This window comes from Wolffia australiana, chromosome 19, assembly GCF_029677425.1.
Source record: "Wolffia australiana isolate 7733 chromosome 19, ASM2967742v1".
Lineage (NCBI taxonomy): Eukaryota > Viridiplantae > Streptophyta > Magnoliopsida > Alismatales > Araceae > Wolffia > Wolffia australiana.
The window spans coordinates 8,449,260-8,468,365 of NC_135853.1; the positions used below are offsets into that span (position 1 = coordinate 8,449,260).

At 41.9% G+C, this 19,106-nt stretch overlaps 1 protein-coding gene across 1 annotated transcript; it reads right to left on the reverse strand.

Moving 5' to 3' along the window:
* Window positions 1–687: 687 nt before the first annotated feature.
* LOC144715609 (squalene synthase 8-like) lies at window positions 688–16,424 on the reverse strand. Its single transcript, XM_078590555.1, has 13 exons — window positions 16,154–16,424; window positions 15,616–15,658; window positions 12,419–12,508; window positions 12,048–12,123; window positions 11,266–11,335; window positions 9,038–9,181; window positions 8,825–8,929; window positions 8,540–8,686; window positions 7,154–7,229; window positions 1,431–1,519; window positions 1,119–1,210; window positions 986–1,031; window positions 688–884 (listed from the first exon to the last, which is right to left on the reverse strand). The coding sequence occupies exons 1-13, from the start codon at window positions 16,352–16,354 to the stop codon at window positions 828–830; spliced, it is 1,236 nt and encodes a 411-aa protein (XP_078446681.1). The 5' UTR covers window positions 16,355–16,424; the 3' UTR covers window positions 688–827.
* Between the last annotated feature and the right edge of the window lie 2,682 nt (window positions 16,425–19,106).

A 19,106-nucleotide genomic window follows, 5' to 3' on the forward strand; every position in this document is an offset into this window, starting at 1 on the left:
AAAATGTTGAGTTAGAATGATACACATCTGTGAGAATAAATATTTAATAATATATATCATGGTCAGGTAGGAAATGTATTATTAGTTAGTTATTTTTTCTCCAAATTTCAATTCTTATTTTGTTTCTAAAGACACATGGGGTCTTGTTCTTATTTTCCACGCAGTGGCTCTTGGATATTGATATTCATCTAGCAAGATGCATTCCTCTAAGATTATTAGATTAACACAAGCAAGGAAAAAATATTATTTTCATATACTGTAGTCATGTAGGAACTATATTATTATTTCCTTGTTTTTATCAGAAGGTTCAATTATTATGGTGTTTCAAAAAGGACATTGGGTCTGGATCTCCTTTTTAGACAATGACTCTAATTTATTGACCTTCATCTGGTAAGATGTATTCTCCTAAGATTATTGATACAGATTGCATGAAGGATGGGAGGGAAGAGAAACCATGCTCTGGATCGATGTCTTTTCGAGTTACTAAGATTATGCCAAAGTATTTGACACAGTATTCATATTTTCTTGTGGAAAATCCAAATTTACAAGAAAAATAACTTTCCCCTTGGAGTTAATTACTACAAATGGAAACAAAATATGTTATATTTAATATATTTCTCATTGTATCTTCCCTGATTCCCATTACGGTACCTAAAATCTCTGATTATATTTAAGAAGAAAAAATCATAATGGAAACGGGATGACGAAAATACCATTAATGAGAATTCCATCTTGAAGAATGTCATGCATACATTCGATTCTAATAGCAGCAGATTTATTCATGAATACCCATGAGAAAGTATATTTTTCTCATAATTGCTCTTGGACTATTTCCTCGTAAATAACGCAATAAGAACCGAAACAAGGACAATGATGATAGTTATCTGCAAGAAAATGACATAATCAGCAGAATAACAAATTGTTTTTTGAATGAAGCAAAATAATAAAGTATAATATATGAATGAAAAATAAACTGCAAACTCACCAAGACCAACAAGAGCCTTCCACTCTTATCCACATGGTAGCTCCGGCTAAATCCATAAGATTTTTGAAATAAATCAGGTATCAGGGGAACAGTGAGTGAGAGAGAAAGATAGATAGACTGAAAGAATACAAACCTCTTGTTAACCAAGCCAGAACGTATACATGCCTTCTGTATATTTTCAACATATTTCAAGGTAAGTTCAGCATTTGGATCAGTCGTCTGAACCTGATACAGAAAGCTAATCAGCTCACTAATATCACGTTGCATTGCTCAAGGTACAGACACAACTCATCTGATAAATTATCGATAAATTAATAAATTCCAATTGCCTGACAGAAACAAACATATAAATAAACGTGACCATGCTGCAGGCTGATTTGAGAATAGCTTTGATAGTATTAAATCTTACTAGTGATAAGATGAAATGAGGACACGAATTTGATACCTTTTCTCTTAACATGCAAGAAAAATCAAAGAATGCACAGTAAACGTCAGACATCGTTTTTGTATGTTCAATAACTTGGGCTGTGAGACCTGTGATCAAAAAGCAAAATGGATTGCTGAGCACATGATTTGAAACATACAAAACAGGAAAGCCTGTAAATTTCAAGAACTGCAAGGAAGAAAATTTGAATCAGATCAACGGACTTTCCCAGACAAGAGTGTCATTAATATGTTACCACACGTTTTGACTCAGACAAGTTAATGAAAGATATGTTGAAGATACCCTTTGAGTGTATAGGATTGCAACGCATCAATCCTTAATATAAACCTACACCAAAGTGTGTCAAACTCTTTGATAAAATTAATTCTTAAAACATTTCTAATCCTAATTTCGATGCAAGAAAAGCAAGCCAATGCAATAGGAAGCTTCAAATACTGCAAATTTGGTAGCCCGTGTACTTCATATAAGCAAATAGGAGTCATATTTAAAGAACTAAAGTTAAATCTCAACAATGTGTAAACAAGAAAAGAACAATTCTTGATAGCAAATGAAAGAGATTACAGGGTTTTATAGGAAGCCCTAATGGGCTGACTAGAGAGGGCCCTTAATGGGCTAACAAGAGAGAGAAAATAAAGACATGTAATACTCAGATCAACACTCCCCCTCAAGCTGGAGCGTGGATGTTATCCACACCCAGCTTGGAACAGAGCTCCTCAAACCTAGGGGCATGAAGCCCTTTGGTGAAGATATCTGCAAGCTGTTCAGCGGACGGAACATAAGGCGTGCAAAAATCTCCCGATTCAAGCTTCTCTTTGATGAAATGGCGATCGATCTCGATGTGCTTTGTACGGTCATGCTGAATGGGGTCATGAGCAATGCTAATCGCCGATTTGTTGTCGCAGAACAGCTGGACAGGAGAGGGAACTGGACACCGTAGCTCACGAAGAAGCTGGGTAATCCAAAGTGCTTCACACAGACCATGCGCAAGGGCACGGAACTCCGCTTCAGCACTCGATCGAGACCACTTTCTGCTTCTTGCTCCTCCAAGTAATCAGATTGCCGCCCAAGAAGGTGCAATACCCAGATGTGGACCGACGATCAACCACAGAGCCGGCATAATCTGCATCGGTGTAGACTTCAAGACGCAGGCCGGTATGGCGACGAAACAATAATCCACGGCCAATGGTGCCCTTCAGGAAACAGAGGAGACGATGAGCAGCATGAAAATGGCTCATGCGAGGAGTCTGCATGAACTGACTCAGAACACCCGCTGAATATGCAATGTCCGGGCGAGTGTGGGTGAGATAAAGCAGTTTTCCCACAAGTCTTCTATATGGGCCAGGCTCAGCAAGCTCCTCATCCGCATCGGCACCAAGTCGATGGTTCGCATCAATCGATGTCGAAACAGGCTTGGCGTCCTCCTTTCCAAGCTCACAGAGAAGGTCCACCGTATACTTTCTCTGACAAATAAAGATCCCGCTGGAAGAATAGGCCACCTCTATGCCAAGAAAGTACCTCAACGGGCCAAGATGGCGAATAGCAAATTCCGACGAGAGATACATAGCCAGCTCAGTAATGGTCGTCGTATCATCACCCGTAATAATGATGTCATCCACGTACACAAGAAGAATAGCGACTCCCCCTGACGTGGAATGGCGGTAGAAAAGGGTGTGATCACCATTACACTAACGGTATCCACGACGCTGCATGGCCGTCGTGAAACGACCAAACCAGGCACGAGGAGATTGCTTCAAGCCATATAATGCTTTCTTCAGGCGACAGACAACAGATCATGGAGACGATGGCACTAAGGAAGTGTAGCCGAGGTAATGCCATGTAGATCTCCTCAGTCAACTCTCCATGCAGAAAAACATTCTTCACATCATATTGTTGCAAAATCCAGCCCGACCCGCAGCAAGGGCCAATAAGATCCGCACAGTATTCAGCTTGGCGGGAGCAAAGGTCTCCTGATAATCAATGCCATGTTTCGAGTGAACCCTTGTGCTACAACCCGGGCTTTGTGGCGCTCAATAGAACCGTCAGAATTATGCTTCACAGCATACACCCAACGGCTACCCACGAGATGCTTCCCGGCGGTAGAGGAACCAGATCCCACGTTTCATTGTGAGCAAGAGCCTGAAGTTCTTCCGCCATGGCCTGACGCCAATGCGGAAATGAAAGGGCAATGTCCACCGTCTTGGGAAGGGAAGTGGCATCAAGGGAGGTGAGAAGGGCATGATAAGAGGGTGAGAGGCGATGAGAGGAGATAGATTCCGCCAACGGATAGAGGGGAGAGGAACGGGAAGAGGGCAGCACGGCTAATGAGGAGGTGGCAGGAGGGGTGGAGGTTGAGGTAGACGGGGCAGCAGGAGACGAAGAAGGAAGCCGAGGCTTGCGACGAGCAAGGGTAATACCATAGCGTTTTTCAGGCGGGCAGCGACGGATAGGGAGCGGAGGAATCGAAGAAGGTGCAGCAGAAGGGTCGAGCGCAGGAGCAGATACTGGAGGAGGCTCCACAGGAGGGACTGAGACGGCGGCCGGAGGCGGGTCGGGAGGCACAATTGCTGGAGGAGCAACAGGCGGAGACACGTCAGGTGAGGCCGGTGAAGAGGGACGAGGGACGAGGATGAGGAATTCGAGTGGATCGGAGGGAGATGGGGACGATGAGGGTTCAGGAGAGGAGGAGGAATAGTAGGGAAGCAATTCATCAAACGTGGCATCTTTGGTGACGACGAACCGACGAGAGGGTGGATGATAGCATAAATAGCCTTTTTGGGTGGAAGAATAGCCAACAAACACACACTTGATAGCACGGGGATCCAGTTTATCACGACCAAGTTGGTGGTTGGGCGCATAGGATACACATCCAAATACACGAGGAGTAAGATGAGTTCGGAGAGAGAGAGTTGGAAAGGAATGCTGAAGACGGTCAATGGGAGTGGAGTAGTCAAGCACTCGAGATGGAAGGCGATTAAGAAGATGGATGGCGGTGGAGACGGCTTTCCCCCAAAAATACTTGGGCACATGCATATGGAAGAGAAGGCTCCGAGTCATTTCAAAGATGTGACGGAATTTTCTTTCGGCAACGCCATTTTGCTGTGGTGTATAGGGACAAGAAGTTTCATGGATAATGCCTTTGTCTTGGAAGAAGGTGCTTAACGTGGTGTTAACGTAGTCTTTAGCATTGTCGGAGCGAAGCTTTACGAATGGATATAGAGAATTGAGTTTGGATAAGGGAGTAAAATTGAGGAATGACACGAGATATCTCCGATTTGTTCTTCAAGAAATATGCCCACGTGAATCGAGTAGCGTCGTCAATAAAGATGCATAACCACCGAGAACCGGAAGTACTATGAATAGGGGAAGGCCCCCACACATCGGTGTGAATAAGGGAGAATGGGGTCGAAGAATGAGAAGAGGAGATAGGATACGTGGTACGATGATGTTTGGCAATTCGACAAGCAGTACAAACAAAACGGTCCACAGAATGGCCTTGAAAGAGTTTAGGAAAGAGACGATAAAGAGTAGCAAAAGAAGGATGGCCGAGACGTCGATGAAGAAGCCACAAACGCTCGTGGGAAGCCGAAAGGGAAACTGCCGCAGCAGCAAAAGCAAGAGAACTCGAACAAGGACGAACAAGATAGAGCCCCTCATGCTCCTCAGAAATGGAAATCGTCCTCCCCGACACCTTATCACGATAAAAACATGAATTAGGAGAGAAGGTAAGGTCTTGTTTCAAGTCGCGAACAAGGCTAGATAGGGAGAGAAGATGATGAGTAAGGTGAGGAACATGAAGAACTTTAGATAGATGCATAGAAGAGGAAAGGGCCACACGACCAATACCCGCCACGGTGAGAAGATCGCCGGAGGCTATTTTAACTTTGGAGGAGCCAGAAACGGGTGCATAAGTTTGAAAGGCTCGAGGATTTGGGGTCATGTGGGCGGTGGCACCGGAATCAAGAAGCCAAGTGGAAGAGGAAAAAGAATGGCCAGGAGGGGATGTAGGTGTGGGAAGACTGGTGGACATACCTGCGTGGGCCAAGGAGCATGAGCCCACGACTGGGGGATCAAGCAAGCGGCCTAGACGCTCCATCTCTTCCGGAGTGAAGCTAGCGAGCGAGGCACTAGTCGGGAGAAGACCGTACAGCATAGGCACTTGACCCGGGGGGGGCACGGACGAGGCGGCTGTAGCAAGGTTGCTCGGTTGTGCGCGTTTCCGTTGAAGCTTGTAGCACGTCTCCTTAGAGTGACCTCGCTTCTTGCAGTAATTGCAAAACAGCGAAGGATCACCCTTTGGAGAATCCTCCGTCCGAGCCGTCGGACCACGTGGCAAAGAGCCGGGTGGTGGAGTCGACGATGGGCGTGCAGACGAAGAGGAATAAACTACAAGTGCCGAAGCCGAGTTCTGGGCCTGCTGAAAGCGGGATTCTTCAACCCGCACACTGTGGAGCGCATCCTTGAAGGTAGGACCAGTCTCCCGATGAATAAGCTGAGCCCGTACAACTTCATATTCCGGGTTCAGTCCCATAAGAAACTGGAAAACCCGTTGAAGAGTATATTGGCGGTCCACCGAATGGGGTCGGGCGGCATGTAGTAGTCAATTTCATTCCACAACGAAATGAGCTCCGTGCTGTACTCCATGATAGACCGGTCCCTTGACGCAGGTTAGCGGCCCGATGTACCAATTCGTGCAGAGTCGCAATGTTGTGCTTCTTGGAGTGGCTCTCGCGTGCTTTCCCAGATCCGCCGAGCCGACTCTAGAGACATGAATTCACCTTTAACACTAGGTGAAATACTGTCCAAGAGCCAACGATGAACTACCCCCTCAACGTCCAGCCAGTCATAATACTTGGGATCGGTCCGGGAAGGTCCGTCTTCTAGAAGATGGCGCATGAGACGCCCTTTTAAAGTTATCTGGACGTATTGGCGTCATTGCAGGAGATTGAATCCAGTAAACATACCATCCGGAGGCATCCGAGGCAAAGAGGATGGTCCAGAGGAGGACGACCAATTCCCGGGCTCAAGAGGCACCGCAGATGCATGTGGCGTAGATACCGGCGTCGAGTCTGGCGTAACAGTAGAGGTCTGGGCTTCAACCGGGTTCGTCATTATGAAAGCAGAGTAGACCACAGTCAGAAGGCGCCGGAACGACGAGAAGCCAGGACTGCAGGCGCCGAGACGTCGGGCGCCGGGACGGTGGGAGCCGGGACGGCGGGTGCCGGGACGACGGTCGCCGGGACGGCAAGCGCCGGGACGTCGGTCGCCGGGGCGGCGCGAGCCGGGAGGGCGCGAGCCGAGGCGGCGCGGGCCGACGGGCGGGCGCTGGAGCGGAAGACGCTGGGACGGCGGATGTCAGAACGGGCGAGCGCTGGGAGGCCCGGAGCGAGACGGCGAGAGACCGGAGCGCGAGATCAGGCGGTCGTGAGAACCGCCGAAGATCGGAGCGCAAGGTCGAGCCCAGGAAACCCAGATTAGGGTTAGGGTTAGGGCTCTGATACCATGTAAACAAGAAAAGAACAATTCTTGATAGCAAATGAAAGAGATTACAGGGTCTAGAGAGGGCCCTTCATGGGCTAACAAGAGAGAGAAAATAAAGACATGTAATACTCAGATCAACACAATGTACGCAGAAAATCAGGAAGCCAACAGAGACGAATACTAAAAAGATATATTCCAAATATCTATATACAGAAATAGTAAAATATTCAATGGCATCCATTTACCGCGTCTCATCTTCACCACCCCTCTGAATACCTCAATATTATGATAGCATAAAGCTAGCGTTCCAATTGCCATGATCTGTCAAATGTTGAGAACAAGTCATGACAAGACAAAAAAATAAATCTGTGCAATTCCCCAAAATGAAACGAGAAATTAGCTCAAATGACCTAAAGCCATGACTCAGAATAAAAAAGCAGCTAAAAAAAGCAAAAACAAAATAAAACATAAAGTAGATTCCTTAAACTCTACCCGACTGAATTGAGAATATTTAATGGATATCCTTGAAAGGCATAGTGAATGTTTCTTTCTTAATTCAAATTTACGATCACTGGAAATCCATAGGGAATCACAAGTATCTAAAAAATAATTAGACTCAAATGGAACGCAGGCAACCAAGGGATACTTTTACAAGATACACAATGCCAAGAGATTTCCCAAAAAAAAACAGATTCTTATTCTTTTTTCTGAAATCTTCGTTGAATATCTGTCCCATACACTACCCTCCTCCCTCAGTAAAGATCCAGAGACTCATTTCATCAAACCCCCAAAAATAAGATTTTTCACACCATGGCCTGGGAGCTTCAGTATCATTTAATATGCAAAGGAAATATAATGATGATATGAACCTTGATTTAGGTTCATATCGAGGAAGTGGATGAAAGATAATGCAGATGTTCCCAGGGTTGGATAGTAGAATGAAAGATAATATAATGATGATCAGAGGAGAGGTTGGATGGAAGACAGGGGCTTACCAGGGATGAGCTTCCCCAAGATGCAGTGAAGTAGAGACAATCGCGGGGAATAAGGATCGTAGAGGGAGAGTTGGGATCTAGACACCGAGATGAGGAGAGACAAGGGACTTCAACTTCATTCTTCTTGGCTTTCCTCCTAGATGGAGGTTTGCCCTATTTATAGGAAATACATAGAGGCCAAATGACCAAATTGTGCCTAGTGGGCTAAAACGACAGAAATGACCCTAAATAGGATGGAATTGTAACAGAAATTTATTGAAACGACATTTCTAGACTAGAAAAGCCACGGTTTGTTGCAATCCATCTCATCTGAACGCCAGACAATTGACCTATTTTGTCAAGGATATGAAGCCTTGTAACAAAGGCATAAGAAGTTTACAAAGGGAAGAGACCAGCTTATGAAAAGACCGAAAGAGAGTAAAGGCAACCAGTGGCCTTTAATGCTCAAGTTAATCTTGGGGAATATCTAAATTAAATTTCCTTTTACTCCCTGAACTAGAATAATATTTCGCTGATCCTAGGCAGCCCCATCAATTCCCATGCCACCTTGATATAAATGGCTCTTACTTTAGAATACTCAGAAAGAAAAAGAAGTTGTAGAACTCTCAATCACATCAGTGGAGAAGTATCCATCACCTGAGGGATTGCACAAAATCTGAAGATGGCAGGATCACGCAAATTTGACATATACTGTAGGCAATCCTCGCCATGGATCAACGCGTTGGTCACCATGTCATTCAAGCATTGTATTGCACTTTTGGAATTCTCCTCAGACTTAAAATCCTGGAGCAAAAAAGTTGGAAAAAGGAGTAACCCACAAAAGATGTAGAACTCAGAGACTAAAAATACACGTCAATGGTGAAATTTAAATTAATGTGCAAGAAAATCTGAAGAAAATTAATCAAGGATTTTGCAACGCACCTCTAGCTTCTTTGCATATTTACCCCAAATTTCTCTTGGCCAGAACATTCTGGATTTAGGTATCTCATTTATGTCTTCCAAGTAGTCTCGAATGATGTTTGTTTTCTACAAATAAACATAAAATATTTTGGATTATTGGAAATGCACTAAAAGAAAACATAATTCGAATAAAGATGCATATAACTATGAAGTTTATCGCACTGATGAAGCAACCTGAAGAAATAAACCCATTGAATTGGAGAGAGAATCAGATGCGACGTCTTCCAGTCCAGATGCATGAAATAATTTTGATAATCCTAAGCCAACCAGACCAGCAACATAGTGGCAGTACTCATCATAATCTTCAGCGGTTTCCACCTACATAGACAACTTGTGTAAATAGAAATAGTACTCTAGGTTCAGCAGTCATTCAAAATTTCAATCTAGTTGATTGGATTGACCAGACGACCACCTCACGTTCTAAGGGCATATGATGTATAAAATATTTTGATCAGATCACGATCAGCAGTATTGATCAAAGTTTTTGATTGATCAGTGACCAAATAATCATGGTAAATTGGTTGAATTGGTCTACAAATATATAATGAAACTAAAAAATTGAGCTCTCTCCTCTCTCACAACCCCCAACTTACGTGCAGCGCTGTGTTACTACTCCCCAATGTATAGATGGTCGTAACAACTAAGAATAGATTTACGCCAAGAACTATATAGAATCAGTCAGGTCTCTGAGTCAAGATGGAGAGAGTAAAGATCTCACAATAGACGTTGATATACAACCAAGCAAAATACGATGAGCACCCTCTTCCTCCAAGATGCTGATGAAAACGGGCTATGATACCTCCACCATGAGATGAGAAGACCTGATCGGCTTTTGTCCTGCTAGAGGGTCGGTGGATTGTTTGGATTAACCTCTCCTCATGGGGTCTAGATAATTTCCTGCCCCCGCAACAGAAATTCAAGAAAATGATACAAGTTGCCTCCTGCATCGTGCAATCTTCTTTATTTATTTTAGCTGTTTTCCCCTCCTTTAAGCTTTCGAATTCTCGCGTGTGCCTTGCACGTGAGTCAGCATCACATCTCTGCCTCTAAAGTCCTTGTTAGGACCCTATCATGCTGCAGTATTTTTTTATTGAGGGAGCAGGGACCAACTCGGCACTGGGTTAAGTGGCAGGCCAGGTGAGAGAAAGAGATTGAAGGTCCACCCCACATGGCAGCCGTTGATTGGTCAGAACATTGATCCGGCATATTGATCAATCTGATCACTGTACAGATTGCGATCCAGACATCGTGATCTTTCGGATTGCTTTGACTAGATAATGATCTGAGCTATCCAATCAATCTAAAATCTGGATCAGGACCAATCCGGTTGGCTACCCATGAAATACTTTTGCGAGAAACTAACCACCTCGATTTAACACTGAAGAAAAAAATGCCTGAAAAGTGTAGCGGTAGAGATTTATATTTGAAGAAAAAATGTTACAATACAGTAGGCTATCACGGCAGCTTAAGTACATTTGAGTTAAAAGAAAGATCCTCTGGTTCCAACGAGCCATAACTTTCTCTAAATGTTAAGGAAGAAACTAACACACAAATCTGATAGATATCTGGGGCTGGTCTCCATCGGGGATGTTTGTGGAAGGGCAGAGAGAGAGATAGAGAGAAAGAAGAATAATGAAGGATCTCCCCTCCAAATTCAACAACTTGTTTGTCCTTAGGAGAGGGCTACATCTATTTAATCTAAAGACAAATGACTAAAAAAACCTTGATAGAAGTAGGGGATTCTAACAATCTCACAGCAGAACAAGAAAGTGTGCACTACTAAAATAATGAGCTGAATGAGAGAAGAGGTATAATTAATAGAGAGGTTTAAAAGACAGAGTTCTTCATTGGGATTTGCTAAATGTGCAGTCGTTCATCATCATAAAAAACCATGCATATAGTTTAAATCATTAGTTGATGCAACTTGCACAGAATGCTCTCTTTGATTTTGCATCCGAGACAACTATGAGTGGCTACTATTACAGTAGGCACTCCCAAAAACTGGATAAGTGGTGAGTTTATAAATTTATCAATGTCCAAATGGAATGAAAATGATATAAATACTGCGCTGATTAAACATAAGTGTTGGTCTGAACAAGTCAAAGCATATACAGTTTCTGTCATGTAACCTTGCCAAAAATTATACACACGTGAAAAGCAGAATTCAATAGATAATAATATTTTGTATCCAAGGATTTGGATGCAAGAATGAGATGATGTTGTAAACTTGAAAATAATAAAATATACCCCCAGTTCGCAGCTATTAATGCATCTAGGAAAGATGTTAAGATGAAAATTTTCCCAAAATAATTTCTTTAATATTTTTTTCCTTGAATAAGTAAAAGGAAAAAACACACTAAATAAAAATTTCGCAATCAAATTATGCAGCATTCAAGATTCACCTCCTTGCAGATAAATTTTGCCATTCCAACACCCATTCGTCTGGTGATATCCTCAATGACCTCTTGGTAACTGAAAATGTCACATGACTGAGGACACACTCAACATGTAAACTGGACTGCCAAACTCCAATAGGACGGAGAACAACCAGAAAGAACGTTATGCCATGACATCATGCTAGAAATATAAAAAGAACACAGTCATCCTCATTGCCAGTTAAATGATCTTAAGCAGCCCAAGTCTGAATGCAAAGACTGATTAGCCATAACAACTAATGCAAGTAGAACATCAAGTCGTACAGGAAGCAAAAGTGATTATGGCTCAGAGAAGGATGACGGAAGAGGATGGAAGGTACAGGACGGCATTTCCGCATCACAGATCCTGAATTTTTGTCTTTTTTCTGTCCTGCAGACTTGACAGCATGGACAATGCAACGGACAGAGGATGGTTCTAGACCAAGAGTAAATGACGTTCACCTGATGATGGAATGAGACTAAATGGAACGCATGAAGGCTTTAGTGCTGTTTTCTGTTCCGAGATCAGGACAGATGACTGATAATGGTAATTGACAGAACAAATGACGGATTGTCATCAGTTCCTGTGCCTTCCAAGTCATACATTGTTACAACGTTATATAAATTCCCCATCCATGAACTCCATCATCAGATTTTTTCTTTAGAAAGAAAAAAAAAACCCTTTTTTTGAAAAAAAAAAAATCTACCGTCAGACCCTAAGAGAGAAATCAAAGCACCATGAACACCCATCTAAAACCACAATAAACAACCTTCGGTCAAGTTCCAAAAAGCATTTTGAAACCAAATGAAGCTTATCCATCAGGACTTTGTAGTCTTTAGTGCCACCTGGAATGCAAACATAGAATAAAGAACATTATGTGTCAGAATGCAAACCCGCGTAATCAGATGAAATTATTGTTTTTTCTAATACCTGAGTTCATGCTAGATCTCGTGGATTATAACATTACATCAAAATTTCATGGTTTTGGTCATATCTCCAGAAATCCAAGCAAAGGAAAATTTAAAGGAGAAATAGAAGACTATAAATGTTTTACTTTCCAGATTTAATAAACGAAAACTCATTAAAACATTAACGGCGTCCAAATATTGCGAGTTGAAAATAAAATCAAGAAGTTCTTACAGGAGAAGTGCCAATTCTGGTCGTATATGTGTTGATAGAAGGACTGAAGAATAGGTACTTTAACATCCGAAGATACACTTGTGTCGTCCTCTAAAAAAGTAAAAAAAGAAGAGAAAATGATTAATCTTCAAGAATAAAGAGACTAATTAAGTACATAGTCAAACACTACCAAAGGATGAATCGAACTGAAAGAAAACTTGTAAATTCAAAGAGATCAATAAAATTCTTGGGCGTTTTTCTTGGAAATTGCATGGTTATAGAAAAAGGAGGAGAAAGTAAAAAAAACGACAGTTCTGTTGACCTTTTATCGATAAAAAAAATTGCTCTTTCCCGGTGCTAAATTCCTAATTACCCAACTGTAAATGTCTTTGACAATTTCTTCATTTCAGAAACTGCAAAAAAATATCGAGGGGAGATCTTCTTTTCTCACAGTCCTGATGGGTCTTTGTCACAAGCCCGACTACCTACCTACCCTGTATGAAGACCTACCTACCAGTGGCTGAAGATTAGAGTGGGCAACACCCCTCTTGTCCTTCAGTGCTGACCCCCATTCCAAAAGTTCTAACATTTTGCAGAGGAAGCTGCTCTGTGAATCAAAAATCAGCCACATCAGCTTATACTAGAATTCCACCAGGTTACTAATAAAAGCAAAGGAGACAAGTTGACAGAGGACCACTTTACCACTTTCAATGCCTTGCAGGAAAGCTTTTGACTGTCTGCAACCAGTCCCCAGACTTCCCTACTGTTAGATTGTGGGTTTAAAATGTGTTTCTCTAATTTCTCAGGGGTTTTTGTGCAAAAGTGTAAAAGTCTATCTTCCTATTTAAGGGAGATAGAACATGAATGACAATTGAGCAATTCCACTATTTTTCTAGGGTTTTATTCCCTGGCTCCCAGGGCGGCGGGATTTCTCCCGCCGCCCTGCCTCTCATTCTCTCCTCCGATCATCCATGAGTTGACACCTACAGACTACGCCATCGCCCTACAAGAAGGGGCCCAACAGGTCAACCAAAGACCATAACAGTATTCATTTTCTCAGAAGAACAAGATTGAGAAATTGGTGCTGGAACTTTTATCAGCTGGTATTATACTGAATTCACAGCCCATCCTGCCCTTGTCAAAAGGGACAGCACGTCGAGGTCCTTCGTGGATTACCAAGCTCTGAATAAGTTGACGATAACAAATCGCTTCCCAATCTTAGCTGAGTGAACTTTTCATAGAGCTGCAAGGAATGTCTATATTTACAAATCTGGACCTGTGTCCCGTTACTATCATACCCAGATGCCACCATGTGACAGTCCCAAGACTGCCTTCAAGGCAATGCCGTTGGCCCCTCTAACGCCCTGGTGACATTCCCAATCCTAGATGAATGAAAATTTTTTACCCTTCACTCGGTTTGTCTTGGTCCTTTTTATGATATTTTAGTTTTCGGCCAGACCCAAGCAGAACACATGCAGCAGTTTAGTCGGTGTTTGAGAAGCTCACCAAAAATGGCCTTTGCGTCAATTTAAAGAAATGTACCTTCAGCGAACCCTGTGTCAAATATTTAGCCCATTGGGTCAGAACAGAGGGCGAGACCATGGATTCGTCCAAGATCTTGGCTATCTTTGACTGGCCAGACACAAAATCAGTCCAGGAATCGCAAGCTTTCTAGGTATGAGCTGACAGGCTATCAACTCCAAGGGGTGTAGACAGAACCAGGCTGCCGACACTCTTTAAAGATCACCCTGCTCAAATACTCTTGTTTCCTTGTATGTCGACTTTGTCAAAGAGCCACCCAACTCAGACAGTTATAATTGGATACTAGTCACTTTATCCCTCTCAAACACCAAAATTAGGCTGAGGATGTCCCTGCAGATATTGCCAGGGAAGTTGTGTGTCTACATGGGATGCACCATTTAATCCGTGACAGAGGCTTCTTTTTCACCAGAAAATTCTGGCAAGAACTGGACCACCTACAATGGACAGAACCCCTGCTGAGCTCATATTATCACCCTGAAATCGATGGCCAAGCCTAAAGGGTGAACTGCTACCCACGAAGAAGATTTGTGGTGTTTGTCTGACGGTAAACCTAAGTCTTGGCATTCCTATTTGGGCTGGGCTGAGCTTAGTTACAATACGCAGTTTCATTCATCCTTCCAGAGGACACTTATTCAAGTAGTGTATGGCAGGGAGCCTCTGCACCTTCCAAACTCAGTCCATCTACAGTACTTAAGACCATACCCCACTCTGGCACGAATGGGCCAAGTAACATACCAGCTGACCTCCCCAGGAGGTCTACCATTCACTCCGGCTGTCTGATATGTTCCTGTTAATCGGATATAAGAGAGGTTGAAAGAAGAGACTCCAAACTGAGACGTGGAACGAGGAGCCAGGGGTCAACACAGGTCAGAAGGAAGGTCAAGAAAGGGTTGATCTGAAGTCAACGGCATAGAGGAGCATGAAGGGTTGCCACATAAGGCAACATGTGACGACTTCAATATAAGGGACAAGACTGAGTTGTTAAGAAAAGGGGGTAGACAAGCCCATTAAGGAATAAGAAGGTCCAAAAGTACGATATAAAGAACCAGTGGGGAAAGGATCAGGAGGCAAAGTCATCGAAAAGTGATACATCTATGTATTAGGAGACTTAGGTCTGGAATTCAAGATCTCCACTAGAAGGCAAGGTCATCGAAGAGTATCAGATCTGCCAAAGTGAGGGAGCACGACAACTTATTACCACCAAGCAAACCTGGTGCATTCATTTTTTTGGATTGACACCAAATTAGATATATAAATGTATCTATTTTCGTGTGTCCAAACTGCTGCCGGGAACAGGAGAAGCAATTGAGAGTCAAGCGCTGCCAACCGAGCTGATGGATGACGAAGAGTGCCAATTATGCCCGTAGAAGTGCTGGAGAGGCCCAGAAGTCTTAATCAAGTGGAGGCACCTTACAGACCTGGACAATTCTTGCGAGCCCAGTGTTGTTGGACACATAAACTATGATTTTGGTGCTCGATCTCAGACTCTTATGTTATTTAGTCAGTTTGTGGGGTTTCTTTCATTTAAGATCTTCAGTCTCATGCCGCATTGAATGAAAATCGACTAAAGATTATAAATGAAATAAAACAAGACGCAAGAACCCCAGTAATGAAATTTGAAGTACTATCTCAATATTAAATAAAGGTATACAAGTGAAAATGATTTTGGAACATACCGACTGTGTCAAGCGCCCTGAGAACAAGATAAAAAATGCAGATCTGTAAAGTCATGGCAGCTAATAAGTATGGTCAGAGAAAATAGCAAAATAATTGCAGAAATGAAATAAATGCGGCGTCATTTCGGATCTGATACTCAAACATCAACCAATCAACACAACAACTTTAACCTATTCATTGAAGATCGACGTTTTGCAATGGTAAATATTTTTTTCCCAAACATTTTTCCACTAGAAAACTAGTGTTAAAACATTAAAATCCCAAGAGAATGGCCAGAACCGCCCGCAAGAGTGAAATTGCATGTACCATCTATGTTGAGATTAAACTATTTCTAAGACCCAGATTGTAAAAGACAAATACGTATCTCTTCATCGAGCCCAACTCCCTAAATTCCCCTCATTCACCGTAGATTAGTCCCAAAATGTGAATCCCAAATCAGTATTTCGAGGATTCCAAATTCAGAACCACAATGATCATGAATAGAACACTTCCATCGACAAAAAAAGTTATAATCCGCGGGATTATGAGAGTTCTTACAGCATTGCGAAGATCTGGGGAAAGCTGCTGGATGACAAGGGCAAAGCTGCGGGAAACTCTAGAAAGCATGCCATAGGAGAAGGCCCAATGCGGTTCCTTTGGAATTTCTCTCTTAATCTGCGCCGAAGCCAGCTTGAGCTTCACCAAAGGCAGCAGATCTTCGGGATGATCAAGGATTGCAAGAAGACCCCCCAGACCCATGATGCTGTTCGACTCTCTCTTCCTTCTCTCGTCTGTGCTTCTCTCTCTAGAGTGAGACAAGCAAAGATCATCATTCTTTCACCCTCTCTCTCTCTATCTATATATAGATATCTATCTTGCTATCACTCTATCTGTGTTCTCTATCTCTATCTCTATGTTTATGTCTATCTCTATCTCTATCTCTATGTTTATGTATATGTATATCTCTATCTCTATCTCTATGTTTATGTCTATCTCTATCTCTATCTCTATGTTTATGATATCTCTATCTCTACCTCTATGTTTATGTCTATCTCTATCTTTATCTATATGTTTATGTCTATCTCTATCTCTATGTTTATGTATATCTCTATCTCTATCCATACGTTTGTGTCTCTCTCTATCTCTATCTTTGAGCTTCTTGGGTCGATTTGAGAGGGGGATTTTGGCAGAGTGAGAGAAAGGGAGAAGCAAAGATCCTCTCTTTCATTCTCTCTCTCTCGCTCTATATATATATCTTTCTATCTCTCCATTTCTCTGTATCTCTATCTCTATGTCAATCTCTGTCTCTATATCTATCTCTATCTCTGACTCTATCACTATCTCTATCTCTGTCTCTCTATCCTTGTTTATCTCTCTATCTATATCTATGTATATCTCTCACAATCTGTCTCTACCATTATATCTCTCTATCTCTCTTTATCTAGATATCTCTATCTCTATCTCTCTTTATCTCGATATTTCTATCTCAATCTCTATATCTATATCCCTCTCAATCTCTCTCAATCTCTATCTCTATATCTATGTCTATCTCTCTTTATCTCGATATTTCTATCTCAATCTCTATATCTATATCTATGTCTATCTCTCTTTATCTCGATATTTCTATCTCAATCTCTATATCTATATCCCTCTCAATCTCTCTCAATCTATATCTCTATATCTCTATATCTATGTCTATCTCTCTTTATCTCGATATTTTTATCTCAATCTCTATATCTATATCCCTCTCAATCTCTCTCAATCTATATCTCTATATCTCTATATCTATGTCTATCTCTCTTTATCTCGATATTTCTATCTCAATCTCTATATCTATATCTATCTCTCTCAATCTCTATCTCTATATCTATGTCTATCTCTCTTTCTCTTGATATTTCTATGTCAATCTCTATATCTATGTCTATCTCTCTCAATCTCCCTCTATCTCGCTTTATCTCGATATCTCTTTCTCTATCTCTATATCTATCTCTATCTCTCTCTATCTTTATCTCTATCTCTATCACTGTCTCTCTCTATGTCTCTCTCTCTATCTCCCTCTCTCTTATCTCTATTCTCTATCTCTGGATTTGAGAGAGGGACTTCTACAAAGTGAGAAAGAGAGAAGCAACGATCCTGACTTGTATCCATCTCTCTCTCCATACGCCTTGACATGCCTCCATTCTCTTTCCACATTCTCTACATCTCTCTAGCTCTTCGTCTCAATCATGCATCATCTCCAGCTATAGTTCTCTCTTTCTACATCTCTCTACTGTATACCTTTCTCTACACTTCTATCCATCTACATCTCTTTATCTCTCTCTCTATATATTTACATCTCTCTATTTCTCTCTATACCATCCCTCCCTATATATCTCTACATTTCTCTATACCGTGTCTCCCTCTATATATCTACATCTCTCTATATCGTCTCTCTATGTCTATAACTACATCTCTCTCTATACCGTCTCTCTCTATAGATATATTTACATCCCTCCATCTCTCTCTCTAAACCGTCTCTCTATAGGCATCTACATCCCTCCATCTCTCTCTATACCGTCTCTCTCTATGTATCTACCTCTCCCTTTTTCTCTCGATACCGTAACTCTATATATATCTACTTCTCTCTATATCTCTCTATGCATCTAAATCCCTTTATTTCCATCTTTACCATCTCTCTCTATGCATCTACATCCCCCCATCTCTCTCTTCACCATCTCTCTCTCTATGCATCTACATCCCCCCATCTCTCTCTCTTTCCGTACATATCCACATCTCTCTGTCTCTCTTTACGCCATCACTCTCCATGTTATATACATCTCTATATCTATCTGCATGTCGTCGCTCTCTCAATATATCTCCTCATCTCTCTCTCTCTAAATCTCTACACCTCTCTGTCTCTCTTTATGCCATCTCTCTCTCTCTATATATAAATCTTCATCTCTCTATCTCTCTCTCCAAATCTACATATCTCTGTCTCCCTCTATGCCATCTCTCTCCCCATATTATCCACATATGTATATATCACTCTCTCTACTTCGTTTCTCTCTCTACATCTCTCTATCTCTTTCATTATCCTCAGAAGTCGAGATCGTCGAGATAAATAAGGAGGACGTGGCCTCTTCCTGGCCTTAGATGGGCCATTATTCCCAATACATGGATGACTGCCCACCGCACATTTTTCATGTCATTCGTAGCCATTTACTGAAAATCAATGAAAGTCCACAAAAGATAGGGAATGCACCCAACTTTCTCAATAAAGTTATGGTGCAATAATAATGTTCTTTTAATGTTCAAGGATTTTTAGTCAACTCAACTAGCCAAGTTCCTAGTACATATTCTATGAATTGGTTGAGTTATTAATGATGTAAAAGATTGCCGTATTAGGTTACCTTATAATATCTCTCATCATACTTAGAACATAGGGTTTTCAACCAGTATGTATATATCTCTCTCTACATCTCTCTACGTCTCTCTATCTCTCTATTTATTTATTTTTTTATCGTAGAGCTCC